Source organism: Gavia stellata, chromosome 9, assembly GCF_030936135.1.
Source record: "Gavia stellata isolate bGavSte3 chromosome 9, bGavSte3.hap2, whole genome shotgun sequence".
NCBI classification, from domain to species: Eukaryota; Metazoa; Chordata; class Aves; order Gaviiformes; family Gaviidae; genus Gavia; species Gavia stellata.
Window position 1 is genome coordinate 27,410,901 of NC_082602.1, and position 24,317 is coordinate 27,435,217.

At 47.0% G+C, this 24,317-nt stretch overlaps 1 protein-coding gene across 2 annotated transcripts in view; it reads right to left on the reverse strand.

Moving 5' to 3' along the window:
- SH3PXD2A (SH3 and PX domains 2A) overlaps positions 1–24,317 on the reverse strand; it is a 259,159-nt gene that overhangs the window by 200,893 nt on the left and 33,949 nt on the right. For both annotated transcript variants that reach the window (XM_059821278.1, XM_059821277.1), the window contains exon 2: positions 12,939–13,019. In XM_059821278.1, the coding sequence (XP_059677261.1) occupies positions 12,939–13,019 (81 nt within the window). The remainder of the gene's footprint in view (positions 1–12,938; positions 13,020–24,317) is intronic.

The window sequence follows — 24,317 nt, forward strand, 5'->3', positions numbered from 1 at the left end:
CTCTCTCGAAACACCTGGCTGAAGATAGTGGCTCAGCAAGTCCCACTGGTTTTCTTAACACACCCTTAAAAAAACCAAATGCATCAAGACCCAGGCACATGGCTCTGATGTTAACTCAGTTTGCAAAACCGCCGCTAAATCGATTAGGATCTGTCCTTGCCTGCACCTGGTGAATCAGAGACATCTCTGCATCGACACTGATGCCTCATGAACAGCTTCGGTACAGAGTCCTGCTTGCACCGCAGATTTACAGAAATTATCTTAAACACAGGGATGCTTTTCTGAGTCTCTGCTTAGTCCTTTGCGAGGTTGTTCCCAGATTCTGTCAATCAAGAATTTGTCAGCAACTCGCTCCGCTCCAAAGCACGGACCTCCTCACTGGACTGCAACTCCCCACGCTGCTCCGCTGGCTTTGCACCCTCACAGGGTCCCAGCTGCACTCAAACGAGTCGCATGTGCAAGGACTGGCTTGCACCATTAGGGACAGCTGCAGCTCACGGCAGCCCTGCTGCAGCTGCAGGCCTGAACAGTGGGACCCACCGCTACGTACCTGCAGCTCCTACCCAGAATGAAGCTCTCAACGTTTGGAGCTGGGAATGCTGTGGGTCAGAAAGACGCTCGTGGCATGCTCCCAGGACACCCTCCTCTCACACACATACCAAGGGACTGTCAATCCTGCCATGCTTCTCCTGGGCACAGGCAGGGAAGAGCAAATGCTAACCCAACAGTTAAATGGGGTAGCTTCAGAAAACTATGGTTATGGGCACTTGTACAGGCAAATGCTCAACGAAAGGTGTGGAGTCAGTGGGTTACCAGCCAGGGCAGTGCCAAAGGATCTGACGTACTGTAAGAGTTCAAGTCCTCCCTTTCCTGCATGGATCCTATAGACCAGATCTCTCCTTTTAAATGAAAAGCAAAAAGCGGAGAGCAAAGCCCCCAGCTTGGCCGGGTGTTGTTCAAACAGGGCACCCAGGAAGGAGGGTGCACAAAGGTGTGCTTCCCCCAGACCATCAAGTATGCTTGCTTTCTGCATGACTTCACCACTCATCTGCTCAGCAGCATGGCTCCTCTGTGGGTTTTGCTGCCCTGACCACTCCGCTGGAGACTCGTCGATGCTTCCCCTGAAGGAGGGAAATAGGAAATTGCAAAAGGCAGTTCTGCAGTGGGAATACTTGTGTTTGCACGAGACATGAAAGCACTCTGGCTGCAGAAAAGGAGAAACATGCCGCAACTCTAGGCAAGCAGGAAGGGAGTAAGGCGAAAAACAAACTCCCAACTTCACGCTCCGTAAGTTGCTTCTGCAGAAAAGGTTAGTTATTCAGGTGCTACAGGGAAGAAGCAAATAGCACCCAACACTCATAAATCAGGCTGGGGTGAGCCTGATCAGGAGCCTTTCCTACAGCAGGCAGGACTACGCACAGTCCACAGTGGAAGAGACGCCAGTTGATGCTTTTGTTTGTCCTATAAGCAAACCCCGGCGTAACCGGACCTAGAGCTGCAGCTCCTTCCAGACACAGCCTTCCCACATCTGAGTCTGTAAGAGCAGAAAGCCGGGAGGGGCGAGGTGGCAGGGAAAAGAGCCCTGACAGAGCCCTGCATAACCTTTCCATTATGGCTGGGCAATTTTCTATTTGCACTTAAATGCAATAATGTAAATAAACTCCCCATAACCCTTGCAGGGCTATTTAGGACGTTTGTGAAAACAACCAGCTCCTCTCATCGCGAGCCAAGGGATGCGAACACAACAGGCACTTCTCATCTCGGTCTCCGCACACTTAATGAAAGTGAAGGATTGTATTCCCCGCACAAAAGCGGAATTGTGTTTCAGGGCTGGGGGTGTGAACTCCGCACGATTTTCCGGCAGTATAAATAATTGAAAGCTGAGTACGATTAGGGGAGAGTGGCGAAGTGGTGGAGGCGGTGGAATTGTCATGCCTGAACTTTTTGGGCTTGGGTGCTTCAGGGAAGAAAGGCCACAGAAAAATCCTGCCGAGGAATTTAATTTTCACACAGAGATTCCAGAAAAAAAATAAAAAGGCTGATCTTGATCTGTGGTAAAAGAGGAAATACACTAATAAAGCGGCACTTGGAGAATTCACTGCCTGTGTAAGAGCAGCCCCAAAGCCATAGCTTTGGCTGGGGCTGGTCCCACAACTGAACTGCTCTCCTGTGTTTTATTGTTCCAGCAAACAAAACCTGGAACAAGTTTAACAAACAAGTGGGCTCCTCCCAAGGTTGAGCTTTAAATCCTGCTGTGGAGACCTAATGTGCTATGACAAGACCTTCCAACACCAGCATAATGGAGATGGAGGTAGGATAACATGGGAGGTATACGCTGAGCCTTGACATGCTCTGCTGAAGAAGGACTTTCAGCTCAGTTTTACCACGATTCTGCATAATCCCTTGTATGACATAGTGTCCAGGGACAAAAATCAGGAGGCATGGGCCCAGTACGAAAATCTTCCATCATGGTTCATAATTTTTGGCAATTTCAGGCATGTTTTTCTACACATGTGCTTTCCATTAGCACCACAACCTTGCAGGGACTCACGCATCCTGATGCATTTGATTCTTAACATGAAAAGCAACCAACAGCTATGAAATAGGTCTGAATCCTCCTCAGCTGATGTAAGTCAGCTCAGTTCATTTGGGAGAACTTGCTGCTTTTCCTCTCTGTGGCTGTATCCAGGAGAGCCCTTCCCACATCCAGGGTCCTCACCATCCTCACAGCCTCCAGGTCAGCGATAGGTATGGGATGTAAGTACTGATAACAAGAACAACTTACACAAACCAAAGCTCTAGAAAGCAAGGGAATAATTTAAATCAAATAACCCTTTTGACTAATTTCACTGCTTTTTGTGCTTGCTACAGGCCCATAAGTGGAGTTTGATACTCTTCAGGTATTCCCTGAAGGATCTTTGCAGGTAACAAGCTTGTGTAGTTCAAACAGCGGATGCAGAGTATCTGACAGTAGGATACAAGCTAACCTCCCTGTTCCCCAGCAGAGTGGCTTTAATCCTTTGCAAGTCAGGTTCCCACTCCAGACAATGTGAATTCATCCACCGGGAAATCTGCGATCTATTACAGTTCTGCGGAGCTCCCTTGAGATTCTTGCGTTGGACAAACCTGCTCAAGTTAAACTCTTTCTAGATAATTCATAAAAAATGCATGCACACAAAAAGCAGACAAAGCAATTTGTTTATAGGTTCCAAATGATAGCCACAGAAACTTTTCCAGTCTTTGTCTCATTCTAAAAACACTATCCCATGAATATGTGAGCATCTGGTAATATGGCATTACTTCACAGCTGTCAGATCCAAACTGTAGAGAGAAGGTGAACCAGGAACTGGCGTCACAGCTGAACTTTCCCAAATCTTACACAGCTTTAGGTCAAGAGCCTCAGTGCAGGCTTCTCTCTCAAAGTCCACACATCCTCTAAAAACCCCACCCCACGGGGCTCTTAATAAGCAGTGAGAGTTCATCACTACTGAGCTGTGCCACTCATTTAATTTCTAAGATTTCCCTGACTGCACCTGTAACTCTGCAGCCAGTGGAAACTCTGGTCCAGCTGCCCGGGCTCAGAGCACTAGATGGGGGCTCCTACCCAGAAGACTTCCCATAGTCACTGTTTCAGAGTTTGGTGCTCCTGGGGGAACTCTGCTTGATGAGCTCTCACTCTCCACCTGAAATTGGAGCCACTTTGTAACTCCACACTCCCCTCCAAACCCCCCAAGACCTTCCTCCATGAAGTGGAGCTCGCAGTCATCGCCGTCCCAGCAAGATCACACACCTCGGGGATGGACTTCACACTCTCCCCTGGTTGATGAGATTAACAGGGCACTCAATATGGGATCCAGGCCTCATGAAATCATGCAGAGCAAAACCCAAACCTTAGCATCGTCAGAGGCAGCAATTTCCAAAGTACTGCTCACCTTGGATATGGCACTTTGGGGAAGCAGCAGACCGAAAACCCACAATCCCCTTGGCCCCAAGGGCACAGGCTCTTCTCTTGCCAAACAAAATTATCTGCTGGCCAAAAGCACACAGTTGAGCAATTCTGATTTATTCCAGCAGGGATCAGGGATACATCTGCGTGCATACACACACACACACACTCTCTCCCTAGAGTGATGTTGGAAGATGCTTTCTAAGAAGGTTGAGGAACAGCAGCAGGAGACTATGTATAGTTAAAAGGATGCAGTAAAGAAGTCAACAACCTCGTTGTGATGCTCCCAATCTTTCTAAAAGAAAGATTCTTTTCATTTGCCTAACTACATATCGAGCCTGTAGCTTAATTAAACTTTGTTTTACTTCTAGGATCAGGAGCCTGCCTAAAGAAGAGCTACAAACTGAACGTTAACAAAAGTCTGCCAGTGTTGAACTTCTGCTCAGAGGCTGCAAAAGACACAAAATCAGCAGCGACAGTGAATTCCCTTTAGCAATCAGAGCAGATCACTAATTGCGCAGCCCCTCTGGAGCGGCTCATATTGTTGCAGCACAGCACATGAGGAGATCGCAAGGATGGAGGGAAAAAACTCATCTTCAGAGCAGCCTGCCACTTGATGTCATGCTCCTGTAAGACCTTAGATGTGAATTAGCATTTAATCTGAGCCAGATAAGGCAAAAGCTTCTTGACGGTGTGATGAAATGTTTCAATACTACTGATTCCACACACAGGACATGAACACCAGGGAAATAAGGACTTGTTGACATACAGGAGAATATCAGCATTATATGGAACAATGCCCATGTGGTGCAATGACCCCAAACAGCATCCATCACAGTCACTGATGCCATGGTGGGGTCCAGGACCCTGGTCTTGTGCAGCAAGGGAATGGAGGAGGACACAACCCTCAGAGATGCAGCTTCCAGAGATTCCCGTTCCACAGTGGGGTCAGGACAACCACCCAACCAGAGCCCCAAAATCTCACAGCCACCTTGTCCAGAACATGTAAGACTCCTGTGGGTGTTCCTGGTATTGCAATACCTTTTGTACACAGTGAGAGGTTACTGATGGCACTGTTGGGAGACTCACCTCTGATCGCTAGCAGCCCCCAGAGAAAATAAAAACCTTAGTCCTTTGATAGCAAAATCCATTCCCTATCGTTACAGAGGGGCTTCTCTATTGAATCCTCAGACCACCGAAGTGGGTTAGTGTGGATATCGCCTCTGTTCTTGCCTTGCTGCCATCACACCCTGAGGAGCTGGCTAAGCCACCACCTCACTTTCTAAGCTCACCCGTGTCCTGGCCAGACCTGCACATAGGGCAGGCAGGGGAGTATATTAAATTGGTGCTTCGCAGCAAATACCGCCCTGTAGCCACCATGCAGAAGATTCCCACGCTGCAGCGTACGGGCAATATTCAAGTGTCAGCTTTATGCCTCAACAGCGCCCAAATGCAGAAGTACGAAGGGGAGGGTTCCCATAGGCTGGGTCACTTTCTCAACTGCAGGTTATTTGCCATGTTCCTTGAACATGGTCTCTATTGTAGCTCGGCAGGCACTTTGCCATTTCCCCATCATGGCCCTCATCTTTGTCTGACGTGTAAAGTCTTTTTAGAAACAAATACTGGAAGCTGAACAGATTGTTTTGCCAAGCAAACATTTAAATAATGATGGAAATAAGAATTATAAACAATTCCATTTATTCATTGAAAACAAAGATACTGCCCTAAGCCAGCTGGTATCCTAAGGCACTGACTGAGGGCTAGAAGGACAAATGGTATTTAAACAGCCTTTAAATCAGCTGAGACAACCATTCCCCATTCAATAACCATATCAGCTATTCATTTTTTTCCAGGGGCATCTCAGTTCCCCCAGCAAGCCCTGTTACTGGCAAGCTTGCTGCTGGGCTGTTTTTCTGAGGGCAGCCATTGGGGGGTCTCTGCTACTAAGAGCCAAGTCTTGCAAGCGCGGCTGCACCAGGAGCTCCAGCACAGCTGCTGAAACACGGAAGGCACAGTCAGCCCTCACAGCTCAGGGCTCCTCCTGGAAATCTGGTTTTCTGCATCACCTGGAAACCTTGCCACTGCCGGTCTCTCCACACACTGTCCAGGATAGCGGCAGTAGACAACTGGCCCATATTTACTTGGAAGAAAGGACGTGCCATTTCTCCCCAAGGAGCTGGCGCTGACCTTTGGGAACAGGCGTGTTGACAGAGCCACGTTCAGATTTCCTCTGAATTTTCCCAGGCTTGTTTTTTGTTTCAGTTTTAATCCTGCTCTTAAGGAAGTTGTTTTCAAACCAAACCCAACATCCCAACTGCTGGAGTAACTCCATCTCCACAGCCCCGTGGCTATCAGGGATGGCCCTGAAGCCAAGCCCTGGGTCTGAACCTTTCAGGTCAGGTATGGAGCCAGGCCCCTGGTCTGGAGGAGGATTTCACAGCAGCTCTCAATGTCTACAGCAGGGCCAGGATACTGAGGCCCAGCATCTCACAGCAAGGGAATGGGAGGAGAAGAAATGTGATCCTTGCAACCCAGACCATCCTGGCCAAGGCCAGCACAACCCAGAGCAAAGAGAGGTGCATGCTTTGACTGCAGAGCCCAGATCCCCTGCTGTGAATGCAGCCCAGCAGGAGCAATGCCAGTAAGTAAAATCTTCCCTTTCTCCCCCTTTGCATTGGCACCACAGCTTGATGCAACCCTCTACCATGCTGCCCCTCCCCACCTCCTCCCCTGCCCTATTCAACCCCACCTTCTCCTCCAGCTTTCCTGCCTGTTTCCGTACGCACACATTTAGCCCACAGAAACACTCCCTGAGCTCGTCAGAGGCTGGGAATCTTTTTAACGCAAACCTCCCACACTGCGAGAGGGGCAAGCTGCATCACGCACGGAGCCACATCAACAGCCCTCCTTCCCCTCCCATGCTGCCAGGAGCTATATGCGGGGCGGCACCTATGGAAGAGCGCATCACACGCTGCAGAGTGACCCTGCTGCTGTGGATGGTTGAGAAGACCAGGCAGTGACTCTACTCATCCTGATGCAAAGGCCCAGCAGGTTGAAGGTTAGGAGTTAGCACTTGCAAATGTGCGAACACACTTGCCCCATTGCATTCTTACCTATACTCTTCACCACTGATAAATTTAGCACATGCTTGAGCTTGTCCATTCACCACTCCTGCAGAGCTAAAAGCATGAATGTTACAACACAAAATATCATAGGTCCTACAAAACCAGTCATTACTGAGTTAGACTGCATTGGACCACCAGATTTAGGACTGTAGGTCTCTCCTTGGGCAATTAACCCAAATTAACTAATGGAGTGAATATACACAATTCCACCAGAATTACATCAGACACCTACCCTACAAGCACCCTGTGCCGATTCCCCCTTCGCTCGGCCCCAGAAAGCCTGCACCCTGAAGCCACCAGGTCCTGTTTCAAATCTCAGTGACCCGGTGAAATACAGGGTGCTCAGGCATGTGGCACAGTTACAACCACCTAACTGGAAATGAGAGTGGACGTTACAGTATTTGGCACAGCTTGGGGTAACAGAGAAAGGGATGTTTGTACATAAGAGCATGTAACAGAAGAACTATCAACAGCAGCAGCATTCAGATGAACTCCAGTCTGAGTAAGAAAAGCAGAGATACACACTGCAATTACTGTTTTTTATAGCACCATTTTTGTTTAATGTCCTCTTCAATGCTCAGTTACTCCATTATAGCACTATAAACAATCAGGATGACCCTAGCAATAACAAAAGAAGCTCTTGATGTTTTATCGTCAGCCTGGAAACAACTTACATCTCTTTCCGCTCCCTAATAAAATTCTTGATATTCTTTATTTTTTTAATGTTCTAATTGGCTGCTAGTGAGTTCCTCTTTCTGTGCCACTTTGAAGAAAACCTGCTTAGATCAGCAGACCGCATCAGGCAGATAATTTTTTGCTAACTGATACACAAAGCGAATGCTTGAACAGCGCCTTGTTTATTTGCCTTTTCAAAATTGTGACATTTCAGATGTCTCCTTGCAGCCAAAATGTCTGTGTGGGTCATTGTGTGGAGAGACGGCGATCTGCCTACCTAACATTCCTGCTGTGGCTCCAGCGGGGATGTCGTTTGCCTCTCGCAGAGCCAGAAACACAACGTAGGATTATGGCACACCGCTAAAGCCAGCTGCTGTGTTTTGCCTTGGAGAAAGCTGCATTTTGCTATTGTGAGAAAGGATCTTCCGCACATGGAGACCCAGCCATCCTCACAGGAGCAACGGACAGGACAGTATCTTAACGCAGGGTTTGGTCGCTCTGCCGAGGCTCTGGTCCTACTCATACTCTGACTCCAGGCACCAAGTAAGACAGGCATGAAATCAGACCAGAACATTTGGAGTCGCTGGATAAAATGCAGAAGATGAGCCACTGGTGATTCAAGCTAAGACACTAGGCACTGAAGCATGGTCACATTTTCCCTGCTTGCTTTGCTGTGGAGAGGGTTTCTCAGCAGCAAGGGGCAGCACCCAGCTGGGGTCATAACATCTATAAAAAGCCCAAGGGGGTACTGAGCAACTGGCAGGGTGAGGTGGGGAGTGGGGCAAGAGCCACCCTTCATACTTGCCAGCTGCAAAAACTGTTGTTGCTTCCCAGCCCAGCATGGTGACTGGGAGGGTGAGCTGGCTGCATCCCCACACCTCTCCACCTTATGCTTTGGGTAATTATTTATGCACACACTCAACTGCAAATCCCCATCCTGCTAACAGCCTCTAAAAGCACTTTCTGGCAAGAAAAACATGAGCCTTACATCTGTAGATGTCTTTTACTGCACAGTGGAAATGCCAGGAGTAATCCCTGCTAGCCCAGTAGAACAGCATCTTTGGGGACAACAGGAGCATTGCTGACCTGAACTACCAACTCAGGAGAGGATTCTGCTACCACCACCAGCAAATCCATCAGCGATGGTGGGAGACCTCGATCGGCATCCAGGGAACGTGTCTGAATAAGCCACCAGCCTGCCGTGAGGGTCAGCACTAGCTACAGGCGATGTTCACATCGCCATCTCTCCCAGTGATGGTCACCTCACGCTCCTCTGTTCTGCATCACAGGCAAGAGCCAAGCACCCAGGTGCAAAGCGCATGAGAAAGCAGTGCTTAAAATATTACATTAGGAGGTGGCTTTGACCCCACGTGGTGCTCAGGTGCAAATGCCTCCCCTGGGTGAAACACAACAGGTAATTGGACTTGACAAGCAATTTATCGTAATCCTTTCATCTATGCAGAGTCAATTCAATACTTTCAATCCTATTTACTGAAATGTTGGCACTTACATGTATTCTGCTGCTATCATTTGACCCACGCTCAGCTGCAGATGTGACTGGGTTGCACAACTGAATGATGCAGCAACACCCTGATTTAATTTAAACCCGTATTTATAGATCTCTAGCTCTCAGTGAAGCAGCACAGGGCTGACACTTGGCTTGTTGCATTGGGTTCTGTTTGCTGTATGTACTTCTCACACCTTCACGGAGCAAACTCCATCTTCAAAATCCCATTGTACATCCAGTCTCGCTGCCCTATTACTCACCTTGAAAACAACGTGACTCACAATTCAAGCATATGCGCTCCTGAAATACCACAATGAAACACTTTTGGGATTTGAATCCTTGGGACAGAGCAGCCTCTTACTGCCTGCAGTACCTGGGAGGATTTGCTAGGAAGTGTTTCAAAAAGCCCAGTATCTAGTAATGCAAGGGCTCTCAAAACCACTTATCCACTTCCCACAAAGACAGCCGTTTGGGGAAGGGTGGGCTCTCCAAGTTTAAAGAAACATGAAATTGCAGTAGTGAAATTAATCATCTGTATTCCTCCCTCCTTGGCCCTGGGCAGCCCCCAGGATTTCCCCCATGGGTCCTATCTAGTGTCACTGTCAACACCAGACACTGCAGCCCTGATTAAGTCATTACGAGTCAGCCCTTGTTGCTCCCCTTCCAGTCAAGAGCAAACGAGACATGTACAGGCTTAGGAAGCCCTGAAGTGCAACTCTGTCATGGACACAGTGGGACAAGCGGAGCTGGCAGAGACCTGCAGACTCGAGCTGTTTTGGACATGAGTGGTGCCCGCAAATCAGCTGAGCTTTACTTACTGAGTGTTTGCTTGATTTTCTGCTGGAAGGGCCACATGGGGATAAGGGGGGACATTACCAAAGTAGATCGATTATGCTAAGGCCACATTACCATATGTGGCATCAGGTTGCAAAACCCAGGTCCAACCAGTGCTAGGTCAGAAGTTCAGGCTTCCACCAAAAATCCGGAAATCACAGGTCATCTCCTTATCTGGAGCAAAGTGAGGGGGATCTAAGGAGACTACCTTGATCCTCAACAAGCAGATGGCACCCCCAATATCTGCCACGTGGCCCATGACCAAAAGCCAGGTTCAGCCTCTCAAGGGTTTGGGGAATGTGTGCTGGCACCCCCATGCTGCTCTCCAACCTTCATCATGAAAGTCTCTGCTCTGGGCTTTCCATTGGAAACATCTCTCCTCCATTCAGGAAATCTTAACGTGACTGGGAATCACTGTCTGCAATGCAAGATGCAGCGCAGCCTAGACCCCCATTTACAGGCCGGTCATGGTTCAGACAGCAAACATGGGGAAACCTCCCCTGCTAAACCCTGAAACAGCTGCTTTACAATACCAGGAGGATTTTCCTATAAATGCTAAGGTCTCCCTGTTGCAGTTGCCTGAAGCTAGAGACACTAGAAGCAGGTCCACCAGGAACAGGGAGCTATTAATCAAGTATTAAGCCTGAGCAATTGCAAGCAGGTGGAAAAGGGGCAACACAGCTTCTACGTGAAGTTTTCCATGCCTGCTTATCCCTGTGCTGTGGGAAGGCAGCATTTGCCATTGAGCAAGAATCACTGCACATGAAGCTACAAGTTTCCCAAACACAAATGTTTCCCAAAGTGCCCTAACATTTAATTTGCTTTTCCAACTCCCTTTGAAGGCTTCGTTAGAGTTGTAAATACAAGTTGCTATTCAAGCCCATTTCCCTTGCCTCACCTCGGAGATGCTCTGGTAGCCTCAAGAGGCCAGAAAAAAAAAACAGCAAAAAAATAATCACTTCTGGGAGTCTAAAAGCACCTTATGGCAAGCCTGAGCACACAGGCCCTTGTCCCCATCTTACAGCTGGGAAACAGAGGCACAGATCGCCACAATGACATGCTCACAGAGACATGACAAGACCATGGAAACCCCAGGTGAAGACCTCAGTTTCGGTAACTGTGTGCCTCACGCTGCAAGAGCTAAAGAGGCTGTTGCAGAGGGCTGTCACTGCTCACGCAGTGGTGGCCCTGACAGAGATCCCTGGGAGCGAAAAGGGTTAAGGAAGGGAATTTTGTTACTTTCTTGTCGTATTTTCTCGTGGGGGGAGAAGCGTTGTGCAAGCAGGAGTTTTCCACTGGCGCTAGGCCCCCTTGCACTTATCAATGGAACCTTTCAGGACTCACTCCCTGATTGAGACATCATTTCCTGTCCAACACACTAACCCCATTGATAACTCCACGCTTGATGGGAACTTTTCAAACCTACCAGGAAAGGCCAGGAGACCCAGAAGAACATATACGTGAAAACAGAACTGGGGCAAAAAGAAAAAGAAGAGAGAGAGAAAGAAACAGTTTTGGCCACAATCTGCAGGCTGACAACAAATGTTTGTGATTACGGAGCTGTGCATCTGTAGCAGGTACATCTGACACAGAGAAGCCACTGACATACACTTCACAGCAGTGGGACTCGTAGGCCTAGTACTTCAGACCAGTAAGAACTGGAGAGAGGCACAAGTGGAAGCTTAAGAACATCCCTCTTTTGTCTTCCAGCCACACAGCAAACACAGAAATCAGGCCTGGCCATAGAAATGGTCCCGTTTTCCACCAGAAAAGCCAGGAGGCCATAACCATACAGTTTGCAAAACAGGCAAGATGTCCAAGTACCAGAAATGACACGTAAAGGGGGAGCAATGATGAAACTAGGACTCTTCAAGATATCTCAGATCAGGTACCAAAGGGAGGAAACCTTTTTTTTCCTAATTTATCACAGTAAAAAGGCTCAATGTTATGTCCCATGACACAGCCCAGTCAGCTGTGTACATCCTCAACACTGACTGTGAGGACTCACTTGATATTCTAACCACAGCCCAGCTCCAACCACAAGCTCCAGCCCAAAACTGACGTTTCTCTCAAAGTTCAGGAGTCTGTCAAACCACAGCTTTTATTTTCACCCCAGGCAATTCTCATTTTGCTGCCTACAAAGGTACGATGATACAAAGGTATCAATGGATCTAGACTATTGCCAAATAGGACACCAGCCAGAAAGCTCTCCCTAGCTGTGCAGGTGCCTGCGAGCAGTACCAGAAATGAAGCAGGTGATGCCCACACTGAAACTTTGTAAATTGGATTTTTCCCATTTCCTGGCTTCAAACTTCAGTCAGCAGCTATCCAGCAAGAAAGTTTTTGATGAAATCTAAATACACAGGCACAGAATACTGCAATGGAGCTGTACAAAACAGCAGGAGCCAGGACACCGGCTGGCTAGGTAGATGGTTAGGAGGAGGGTTTGGAAGGTTTCCACTACCATCTCCATTACTGAACTGCTGTGGGAGTGTGCAAAAGCTCTGTTGTTTTCAGTGACTTGGGTAAGTAGTTTCTGGGGGCCCAAAATGTAGCTCTCTTTCTGTTCTAAGTACATCTGAAGTATTTAAAATCAGATCCCCTCTTCAATAGGAACCATTCATGAAAACGTCAGCTTTAAATCTCTTTACAGTGCAAGTTACTGTGAGCATACCACCCACTTATCTTATACCTTACAAGGACAGAGTCTGAAAAGTTTCAAGATCATGACATGTAACAGACCAAACAAGCACAAAACCTTATTTAAAGGCACTATTAACCCAGCCGGGAACACGACTAGAAGTGTAAATAGAAATAATATTTTATTTCTTGTTAGACAAGACAGACTTACCTGCAGGTCAAAGAACTTGCTGTATCTCCGGTAGATGATCTGGGAAGTCAAGTCAGACCATGTTACATTGATGATATAGACCTGTTCAGGGAAAAGAAAATACAAGTTAAGGTGGGCTCTGAAGCACAGGATACCTCCAAACGCTGAACAGTCAGTACAGGTAAATTTTGCATCTCACTGAGGGATATAACCCTGGGTGTAGGACTAGCCTAAATTAAAGCTGTTGACCTGTTGCAGCCTTCAGCAAAGGTCTCAGGAGAGCACCCTGTGTTCTCCCACCCATCCCCATCACCAGCTCCCACTGATTTTGCTCTCCCTGCGATGAAAGCTTTAACTGAGTGACAGCACATGTTCTGGTCCCTGGTAGCGTACCCTGGCCTCTACCTCTGCCTGTTGCAGGCACAGTCAGGAGAGCTAGTCTACTCCTGAAGTAACAGCCTATCATAGGCTTGCTGATGTCCAACCCCATGCTCCAGGTTTTCCTTGTACATGGAGATGCGACCACAGCCCTTCCCAGGCAAGGCAGTGGCTCTAGTCCAACAAGGAAATTCAAAGGGAACTCAGCTCCAGGGGGGTTGTGGGATTACAGCCGTGCAACACAACCAGTTTATGCACACCCATACACACGCAAAAACAGCTCAGCCCGATAGCATGCAGCCCTGGCTGAGTCACGTCGTACCACTCGGCACCTCTGGCACCTATCAGCCTGATTTGAAGGTGATATACAGCAGGTCAATGAGAGTGACACTGTTTTCTTACATCGGTGGAAACAGCAACACAAGCCCAGAACAAGCCCAGGATTTCCCTTGTCCAGCCCTACTCCATGCCCAAAACAATTATCTTACAGAAACACTGTTTTGCTGGAAGCTGTGATAAAAAATGATTCGCACGTGCATGCACAAACATATATATATGTGTGTTATATACATATATAATACACAAATGTTTCCTTTCGACCCTAGTACCTCCAAAACATTTTAAAACAAAGGAAAAAATGAGCCAGATTCTGCTCTCTCATACACTGGCCTTCAGGCCAAATGCTGGTCCTGCTGCCTTGACTACAGATACACAAGACTTCAGCAAACACAGGATGGAGCCATCAAGGGTGACCACTGAGTGTGACTATGCAAAGCCAATGTAATGGAAATCACAGCTAGGCCAGCTCCTGGGTCTTTAAAGCAATTTCCAGGTTTCACAAATGAAGTGAGATAAGGATCTGGCAGAGGAAACAGGAAAGCATCCCTCCTCCCTCAGCCCCAGGGCTGCAGCAGGAGCTCTCCCTTCTGCCATGGATGCAGAGGTGAAGCTGTGTCCCCAGCGATGGGGGATGGATAAGCATTACCCTCTTCTGCATCTCCCCCAGGACACTAACCCATCTTCCAAGGTGCTGATGCAGGGTAATTGCTTCTGTTCTTCTAACGATCAAAGGTATTGCATGAAAAAGCGTGGAGGGATGTTGAAGAACAGCCTTAATAATGCTTTTCCAAGGACCAAGGGATTTTTCCCTTCTTCTTTACCAGCAGGAGAGAGGTGTCATCTGATGTCCTGGAAACCATGGGGTCCTGCAGCCTCATTTTCCTCTCTGCTTGTTACAACCACATTCAGTCCACAAGGCAGTTCGCTCCCCATCTCCTGCAGCCCAGTCTCATGGTATTCGGTAACTGAACACACTGAGCACAGACTGTTAAGGAGATCTGGGCCTTTCATAGCGCACTGAGGGTAAGGACTAAGACCTGAATTTGACTCAGTTATCATCTCAAACCTATCTGCTGCTCCCACCAGAGCAGAGACCATCGAGGCTGGCAAAGGAAAGACTGCCCAGGGGTGAGAGCACGACTCTCAGCAAACCCAGGTTAATCCTCTGCTGCGTCTCATATTTCTCCTGGAAAACCAAGCCATGCAACCTCCCTCCCGCAGTACCCATATCCACAAGGGTGACACCAGCTCTGCCCTGCTTCATGAAGGGGAGATAAGACTGCGTAACATGAAGATTTCAGGTCCCCTTTAAAGAGCTTACCCGCACAGACAAGCCAGAGGAGTCACAGCCTGGAAGGAAGCTGCTGTTGCCAATTTTCAGGCCAGTCACACTACACTGAAGAATATTTTTCCATGTGTTTGTTGTGGGGGGAAAAAAAAAAAGTTTGTAGCTTCACTCGGAGCTAATTCACAACACAAATACTTCTACTCATTCTCTATCCAACAGCTACTTTCAGATGGAAAACCCATTCGATTAAAAACAGATCATGACAGATGGGAGCTGACTGGTATCCAAAAGAAACTTCAGATACTGTAATTCTGGCCCTGGGTTCTCACAAAGGGGACGAGACAGGGATAGGAGAAACATATTGTACATGCAAATAAAGATTATATTTTTTCTTTAATTATGCATCTTTTCTTCAGAAGCTAGAAACAAAACACACACACCACAGACATCCAGGCTTTTTGAATTTCATTGCACTTCAGGCTTCCCCCTACTACTCTTCAGAACCCACAAAAACTGTGTGTCGCCGAAATTTTTAACAGCCTGCAAGTCTGCTTGATCAAGAGCTAGTTCGGACAGGAGTTAATCCTGCTTTAAGCATCCAGCATCGTTCAGCGGTGCAGTAAGCGGCACAAAACCCCCATCACACAAGAGGGGACAGAGCTGGGTGCGAAGGGGTATTCTCACAGAATCACAGAATGATAGGGGTTGGAATGGACCTCTGGAGATCATCTAGTCCAAGCCCCCTGCCAGAGCAGGCAGGGCAAGAGGTTGGATGCATCTGGTGCAGGGAGTGGGTGTAGGAGCAGGACCCCACTTCATGGTGCAGATACGGCCCCACCTCTGAAACGCAGGCTCTGCAGGAATGAAGCTGCCACTGACTTCAGTCAAGCCAGGATTTTGCTGCACATTTAAAATAGCAATTAAGTCTTTTTGAGCCTTAGGTCTCTTCAAGCTCAGCAAGTGATGAATCGGGCAGCATGCAGATGCACTGACTTCTATTTCATGGGAAGATCATAGCAGGAGCGGGAAAAGCCTTTAATCATAACCCGGAGCTCTGTGAAGCGAGAAACGAATGGGCTCAAAATCTGCTTGGTGGGACGCAGGTGCAAAATCTGAAATGGCTATTGATTTTCTTTGCTTGTTTGCATAAATCAAATTGCTTCTTGAAAGCCACCATTTAAAATAATGGGGAATAACTGCTTGAAAAAGATCTGTAAAATGCCAGATTTTAAAAGCAAGGTCTAGAGGTTTCAAAAGCCTTAGATATCACATTTCTCTCCCTCAGAGATCAGAGTTTGGTGATTATTCGCTTCTGCTGCCTTAGTGGGACCCATAACCTTTTCATGAGCAGCAAACATTTCATCAGCTTACCTCATCATTTTTTTGCTCAGATCTTAAACCAGGTCACTGTGAAAGCGATCAGCGATATCCCTGAGTAGAATGAGAAAAGCAGTCCTGGGGGAGCCCGAGGTCATACAAACGCAACGGACAAGGAGGCAGCAGGAAATATCTGATAAATACAGAGAGCCGTCCCACGCTCGAACGCCCGACAGGCCCAGCATCGCTCTCATGAGCTGCCTGGGAGGGCTTTCTGTGGCATCCGACAGCTCCCCGAAACCGAGCCACACGAGCCAACGCTTCAGGACACAGCTGGTCCTGCCCACAGAAGAGTCCCAGGTCCTCGGCACGCTGCTTCTTGATAAAAGAAGATAAAATCAAAGCATCTTACATGTCTTGGAGCAAGCTCTTCCATGTAAGTACAGTGTTTTCCTACAGTCCCTACATGCACAGAACTAAACTTTAATCATGATTGCAAATTATGAATTACTACAATAATTAATGACTTAAGGTAAAAAGACACGCTTATCTGCTATGTTTATGACCTTGAAGTCAAAATGCAGTTGCAAATGCTTCACCCTAAAAATTCTTAGCCAAAAAAAGTCCTTAGCAATAAATAATGATTGAAGTACAAATTACAAACAACTTACTGCACAATCACTGGATGCTCCAGCCACTAAGAATGTTCGATTTTTAATTTCACAAATCTAGTCTTTTTTTAGTCTACTATGAATTTTAAAATAAATGCTTCTTCAGAGAAACAAGCGGGCCTGTACAAACTGGAGAATATTAATCAGGAACCGAGCTTGATAAGCAGCTCTTAATATTCATGCTGCATGAAAGAAGGTGCAGGACATCAGGGGGATTTTATCAGCTGCTAATTATTGTTTAATTCTAGCTCTGGGAAACTTCCATTTTACCCACCACAGAGCAGAAAATTTATTGCAAACTGAAGTTATTGCTCTCCCTTTACTGCCTACACCAAGCAATGACGAGAGATGACTTCCTACTACGAAAAGCATTCACTCAAATGTTATTGGGCATGGCTTTATCATCGAGTGTCTTGTTTTCAATGGAAAATATCCAGTTCCAGCTGGCACAAAACCCGGAGGTAATGAATTCAGGTTATTCTCATGTGACTGATTTTTCAATTGGCTTTTTAAAGGCTAATGTTTTGGTTTTTACAGCCAGATGAGCTGGAGTGGAAGATAAATGCCTGAAATGAGCAGTCTGATGAGACCAAGATAAGAACATCCACAAATACAGGAGCTATTGGCAAAGACAAGACTGCAGAGACTAGAAATATGCTTGCACCCATAGAGAGGGTGTTGCTAACCTTTAATAAGTAATTACAGTACATACCAGCTATTAAGAAAGTTTTATGAATGCAAAAAAACAACGCTATGGTGTTATTTGTATGCAGATACCATCACAATTCCCGCTTTTATCCTGGAGAATGTCAGCTTCTTCAAACTTTCATATTAAAGTGTTGGATGTTTGTCCTCCAGCGAATCATGATTGAGTTGGAATAGACACTCCTTTTCCCTCATATTCAGATGCTATCACTGCCTATGATCTGGAAACTTTCTACCAGCACAGCTCAGCATGTGAATGCTCCCCGATCCGCTTCCGCACAAATTCAGCCTGACTCCCGCAAGGCTTGTAGCAATTTCAGCTGGTTCATGTAGCTGGTGGAGTTTACATTAAAACAGTTCAAACTGCAGCAGCCCTCCACAAAGTCAACATGTGTCTGTGCCCTAAATTACTGGAGTACAGGCACTGCACCGACTGACTGTTTGCATAAACATTTTAATGTCAAAGATGTTCTGACGAGCAAAAATCAGTGCTTGCCCAGACCCAGATTTGGATTTTGAAGCATTTTCCCAGAGACAGTACTTTCAGCACCTACGAGTTCGAAGCAGCAAAGCTGCTCACCTTCCAGAAGCGGCGTGGTTGATGCTAGGTACCTTCTTCCACCCCACAAGACACTGGCACCAGTAGCCAGGGTCCCCCCCTAGGGTCAGGGCCCCCCGTGTCCTCAATTCCTGCCCTATACAAGCACCAGCGTGGCAGCAGAGAAAGTAAAATGCCCCAGGAATAAGCACAGAGAATGCCACCCCTCCTCCTACACACATCACCTGTGCATTCCCTTGGCTTGGATCACATCCAGACTTTTGGAAAGTTCACATTTGACTCTGGATCCAGCGAGTGCAGCACGGGCTCCTGGCCCAGCTCACCAGCCTCCAAAAGGCCCTGAAAAGCACTGTAAGACCTGGGAAATTCCCACAGAGATGAAGTCAGACCCTCAACCCCGAGCCCGTGGCAAGTCCACCACCAGTGCTATGCAATGATGTCACCTTTCAGCACAATGGTCTCTGAGGGACCACAACTCAGCCGGGACACGGCCAAGGAAGGGCTATTTTCAATCCCAGTCTGGAGCTGTTCTCACCCCAGGAATGTGAAGAGTGAGCTGAGAAACAGAGATGAGGCTTAGAAGAAACATGAAACCCAAGCAGCCCCAAATGGGAGAGCTTCTTGCGGCGTGGTTGCTGCCGTGGCAGAGTGTCTTAAAGCATGGAGCCCCGAGCACGGGGGCTGACGCAGGCTGCACGCAGGTGCGGGGCGTCTGGCTTCTTCATGAAGCAGATGTGGTTTCATGGACATCCCTCTACCGGCTCGCGTTTCCATTACCAACAGGGGAAATGTAACTGAGAAAAAGCCAAAACGACCCACGGGTCTCATGGACAAATGTTGCACATACCTAAGTTTTGGAAGAAAAGCAGAGGGAGGGAACAAATTGGACAGCCCTGGCATTCGCCAGCTCTCATCTGTGAGCAGTCACCACACAGGCAATTTAAGCAGGACACAGCAATTCCAGTTTGCATCACAATTTGCAAGCTAATTTATAGTCTAATTAAACATGGGGGGGGGGGCGGGGAGGGGAAAGAAGGGATAAGAGAGTTTTCCTTCACGATTTTCTTTTGTGGATCTTGTTTCAGCCCTGAACAGCAATGCAAGAGGATTAATGCTAGATTAACGCTGTTTCTCTTTTCAGCCATATCACATCAAATCTGTTCTATGTACAAGAAAAATAAACTCATTTCTAGCTCTGAATCCAGCCATACTCTGAGACTCAAGCTGGGTCCTTTCTAGTTTAGAAAACCCCTCCACTACTGCATCCTATACAGGCACAGACCTTCCTCCTGGTGGAGAATCAGCCAGGATGAAATCCATTTCTCTTTGCCAAATCCTGTTACTTAAACACAAATGAGAATAGCAAACAACTGCCTCAAGCCAGCCAGCAGACATCCCTGGGAACACAGGAAGAGGAGCTCATTTGAGTATGGAGGCACCTGGCTAGGTGTTTTTGCTGGTTTCCTAGCTTCGGGAGTAGGGACCAGACAAGTAACAGGGTCGTGTCTGAATGACGAATCCAGCTCACTGTGTTTACACAGGCAGAGTAAGACAATACTTAGCCTCCCGTATTCTTCTCATACATTGATGAGGTTTCAAAGTCCATGGTTCAAATTTCTATTCAGTCTCATCTTCACCCCTCAAGTTTTTTGGCATTTGCCAACTTGGGTTTTTAAGCACTGACTTCAGGCCTTCTCAGCACCTTCCTGCTAAGAAGATGCTAACAAGTCCCACGCAACCACAGCAATAAGCCAAAAGGGGAAAAACATCCCCACTGTATTTCTTTGCATGGTCATTTGCATGGCCATGACAGGCACAAAAAGGTAAGAAGTGGAATTTGCACCCATGATCTGTGACAATAACTTGACCAGAGCGCTGCAGAACTGGAACGGCTGGGAGCCCTGCAGGTCGGTTACCAACCGCCTCCGAGCCTCTTGCTGGACTTGTTTGATTACTTCATTTAACTTCATTCTTAGGGGTGTGTGAGCAGAATGTAACGTGTCTAATTCTTGCAGACATGCAGTATCTGTGTGGCATTGGCAGGGCTTTCTTCGGTTTTTAACTGATATCCTGGGCCATGTCAAAAACCTGTCAAGGCTCCTATCTATCTCCAACATATCCAATAACTGGAGCTTACGGAAAGAGAATAAGAAACAGGACTCAAAGATCAGTCGCTTCCCTGTTACCACCTCCCAGCTTCATGAAGCAGAACAGCAGCTTCTCTGCAAGGAAAGAGCAGACAAGGGAATTGGACAATACCCACCCATTAGATTTACGTACATGCATGAGGGAGACAGAGCCCTTGTGCAGAGTACAACATGGACTCGTATTCTGCTTCCAAGCTGTTTCTACCCACCTGCATTTACTTTCCATGTGTGATGGAACTATTTGTGAAGCAGAATAACCACAGGACTGAGTCTCTGCCATTTAAGAGTTGACAGATGATTAGAAAACGCAACAGCTAAGCCTACAGAGCAGTAGAATAGCACAGTGACAAACATAAAATGGAAACGAGAACATACAGGCTCTCTGTGAAACTTGGCTCCTTCATGGCCTTCTCAAATGCCCCACCTGGGTCTGAAAGAGGCTGTCTATGGCAAGCAAATGAAAATAATCCAGATGCACTTGAAGGTAAAAAGTTTTCAGCTTATTGCCTCTTAAATCTGGATCCCACCTGAATTATAAACTATTTTAAGTCAGTGCTTGTGTCTTTCGCCCCAGGAGGTGGTTGGTGTTTTATGAGGACCCCAAAATATAAGAACATCCTGGTAAAGAAGAGAAGCTCCTTTCAAAAAATGAAAGAGAAGTGGGAAAAGCAACAATCAACAGACAAAATAGACCCACTCATATTTTGAATTTCAAGTCCTTCAAGTAAGTTTCACTGAAAGATTTTGAACACAAAAATTGCATCAATTTCACTAAATTGGTTTTAGAAACTGATTTGTAGTTGAAGTTGTTCTGAAAAGAAACATTAACCCTGAATAGTCTGGCTCAAATGTAGAAGTCCCTCAGTGCCAGTGCTGGATGTGGAAGTCTCTCTAGCCAGTCACTTCTCATCTCTTACAGCCATTGTGTCAGCTGCATGTTAAGGGATAGGCACAAAGGGGGCATAGCACTTCTTAAAATTCTTGTCAAAAATGAAGATAATTTCATTCCCCTGCCCTTATTCTCTCCACAGGAACAGATTTTAAGAACTGAATCAAAACTGGCTTAATCCTGCTTCCACTGAAATTAATTTTAATAAGTGTTGAGGCCAGCTATGAGCTCCTTTAGAATCCCTCCTTAGTTTATAACACATCCTTCTAGCTTCAGCTATAAGAGATCACTCTGCTGTCTTGTCAGTGCTGGCACCCTTCAGGTGAGGGCAATGACTATGAATTAAATCCAGCCCTGGTCCAAATGGGTACAACCTGCATCTGGTTTTGACTGCCATTACGGAGTCATCAGACCCACGGAAACCGATGGGAAGAGTTTCATTCCCTTCATGGTGCTGAATCAAACCTCACGTGAAAGTGGGATTGCTAAAATATCAGAAGGATGCTGCTAAATCAGAGAGACTCAGGAGAGAAGCAGCTGAACTGATTCTGGCACAAGAAGAATTGACTTGGGGGATGTTCAAAATAGGATGAGTAGAGCTCTGCTCATATTTAAGGCAAAGGGATTTTTGTCATCAAGGGCTCTGGGGCCAGTGATACAGGAATAGCTTGGTCAAATGAGAACTAACAAGAACCTGCTTGCTACTGTGTTAAATGCATCAAGATTGACTAGACAGAGAGAGAGAAAATATGATCTGGAAATAGCTGTTTTCCAGTTAACATCAAATCTCGCACATTTTTGCACAGATTTATTTATGCCTGTGGGAGATCTCTCCAAGAACCTTTCTTTCTGCTCTGAGAACAAGGGCCCATCTACATTGTACCATCAGGGTTGTACTGATGTGTTTTCCCAGCTATAGAGCACGTATACAGTGCTTAGAGCATACACAGCCTGTGGACACGTGAAGACAGAGCACACCATGACATTGCTGACCCTGTTTCACGTACAGGCACAGAGCAGATTACTGCACACTGTAGGTGCATAGCTTTACTTACACAAATGACAAAAACTTCCTGCACAGACAGCCTCACAATTGCAAAGAGGCGTTGCTAAAACTCAACCTCCCTTTCAGCTTCTCATGTTTGGGATTCCTGCTCTGCACCAACACTTGCATGTAGTTTATATTAGCATGCAAATCTTCCGGCTTTGATTTGTAACCTTACATATGACCCCCAGATGCAATGTTGGAAAAGCAAAGCAAGGGCCTGGGAAAGGGAGCAAAACTCCTCCAGGCCCTTCCAGAACAATGACAAAGCTATGGGACATTCTTAGTCCAAATAATGAAAATTCTCCTGGGATTTTGCCATAGAATAGTGGGATAATTTTTTTTTTCTTCTCATTTTGAGTAGAGGGAAACAAAAAGTTCATGTAAACCAAGAGACCCTCAGATTCACAAAGCCAGACCTGAGGAGTACAGTACTTTGAGTGTGATCTACGATCCCTGACAAAAAACAACTCCAAAAACTCTTCTAATTTCTATACAGGTTGTGCAACTACATTTTTCGTGCATGACTGAAGGATAAAACTTAAGGTGAAATCAACTGGATCAACCAGCAAAGCATCACAGAACTGCCAGCATAACATGCTGACAGATGACTCTTCGCGTTTTAATGGACCTATCCTCAAAATGTAAACACCATCCAACGAACACAGAATGCATGTAGATCTTTGATTATACTGCATGACCATACATACGTAAGACTGAATGTACTTGTTCTCTACAGGACAATCCTGACAACGTGAAACCGACCCTTGGAAAGAAGGGAACGTATTTCCATAACCCCAGAAGGATGCAACACTGAAGCCACTGGGAAAAATGTCTTTCATCGCAGTGACCTTTGACTTCAGGCTTAGGAGAAATCCAAGTTTCTTGTGAGGAGAAGAGTGGAAGAAGAAAATGATTCTGTGCCCTAGTCTTGTGAAGAACACCCGAATTTCACTGCGAAATGCCGAAAAGGAGGCAAATGTGGAGAGCCCTCCTTATTCCCCTCAGTGCTTCTGGCCAAGGCAGGAAAACTGATGCAAGGGTCCTGCGCAGGACAGATCCCCCCCACTTCCCCCGTCAGGACACAGCACTGAATTGAACACAAAAGTACCTTCTTCCTGTGGAACTTCAGGGTTTTCAGGAAGATACTCTGCCAAATCCTCGCACCCTCAATCACCGCCCCTTTGCTAAGTTGAACTATTGTCTCTGCCCTTTCCTTCCCTCCTACTCTTCTCACAATTATCCTCCTTTTCCCTCCTTTTCCCACGCTTGGCTTCCTGCCTTCCCACTTGCAGGAACACCCTCTCCAGCCCCAGATGCGCAGGACTATCACAGAGAGCATAAACCCATCCCTCTCCAGCTCTGCAATTTGCAGCCTGGGCCACACGCAGGCAGAGACACACGCAGCAGTCCTCACCGGTTTCCAGATCGCGTTTATTCAGCACACCGAGCTGCGGGTTCTGTGGATGGGCGAGCTTTGCTCTGCCTTGCTGGGATACAGGGATATGGAGGATATGCTTTTTCGGCCTGGAGGAATACTGTACTTTGGGCATTTCTGCTCAAAACATCTCCCCCTTTAAAACCTGCAAATATAAGGACCCCACGGTAGGAAAATATATTTAATGGGTGGGCGCAGGGATAGCTGCTGGACAGGACAGTCAGACTGTCTAACTTTGTGTCCCCAGCTGAGGAGCTGTGAGATGAGTCTCCAGACTGTACAGCAGCCAGAGGAGAAAGTCCCCAAGTTGTGCTCCTGATCTGCACTGCCCACTGAACCAGCCTGCTTCTCCCCAGACTGTACAGAGGGTGCAAAGGAGACGGGGCCCTAAAAGGATGTAAAATTTGGGGATGCAGCTGTCATCAGTAGTTGTAACTATATTGCCAAAGGACACGATCATCAAATCAGCCCCCAAGTTCAGCTCATGTACTGGCACAAGCCATCACCTTAGCTCCCTGCCATAAGCCTGGACCCTTTCGATGCTGGGGAGAACATCCCCAAGGATTTTCAATCACCCTGGGCTGGGCTTTGTCACTCACACAGCCTCCCCCGCACCCAGCAAAC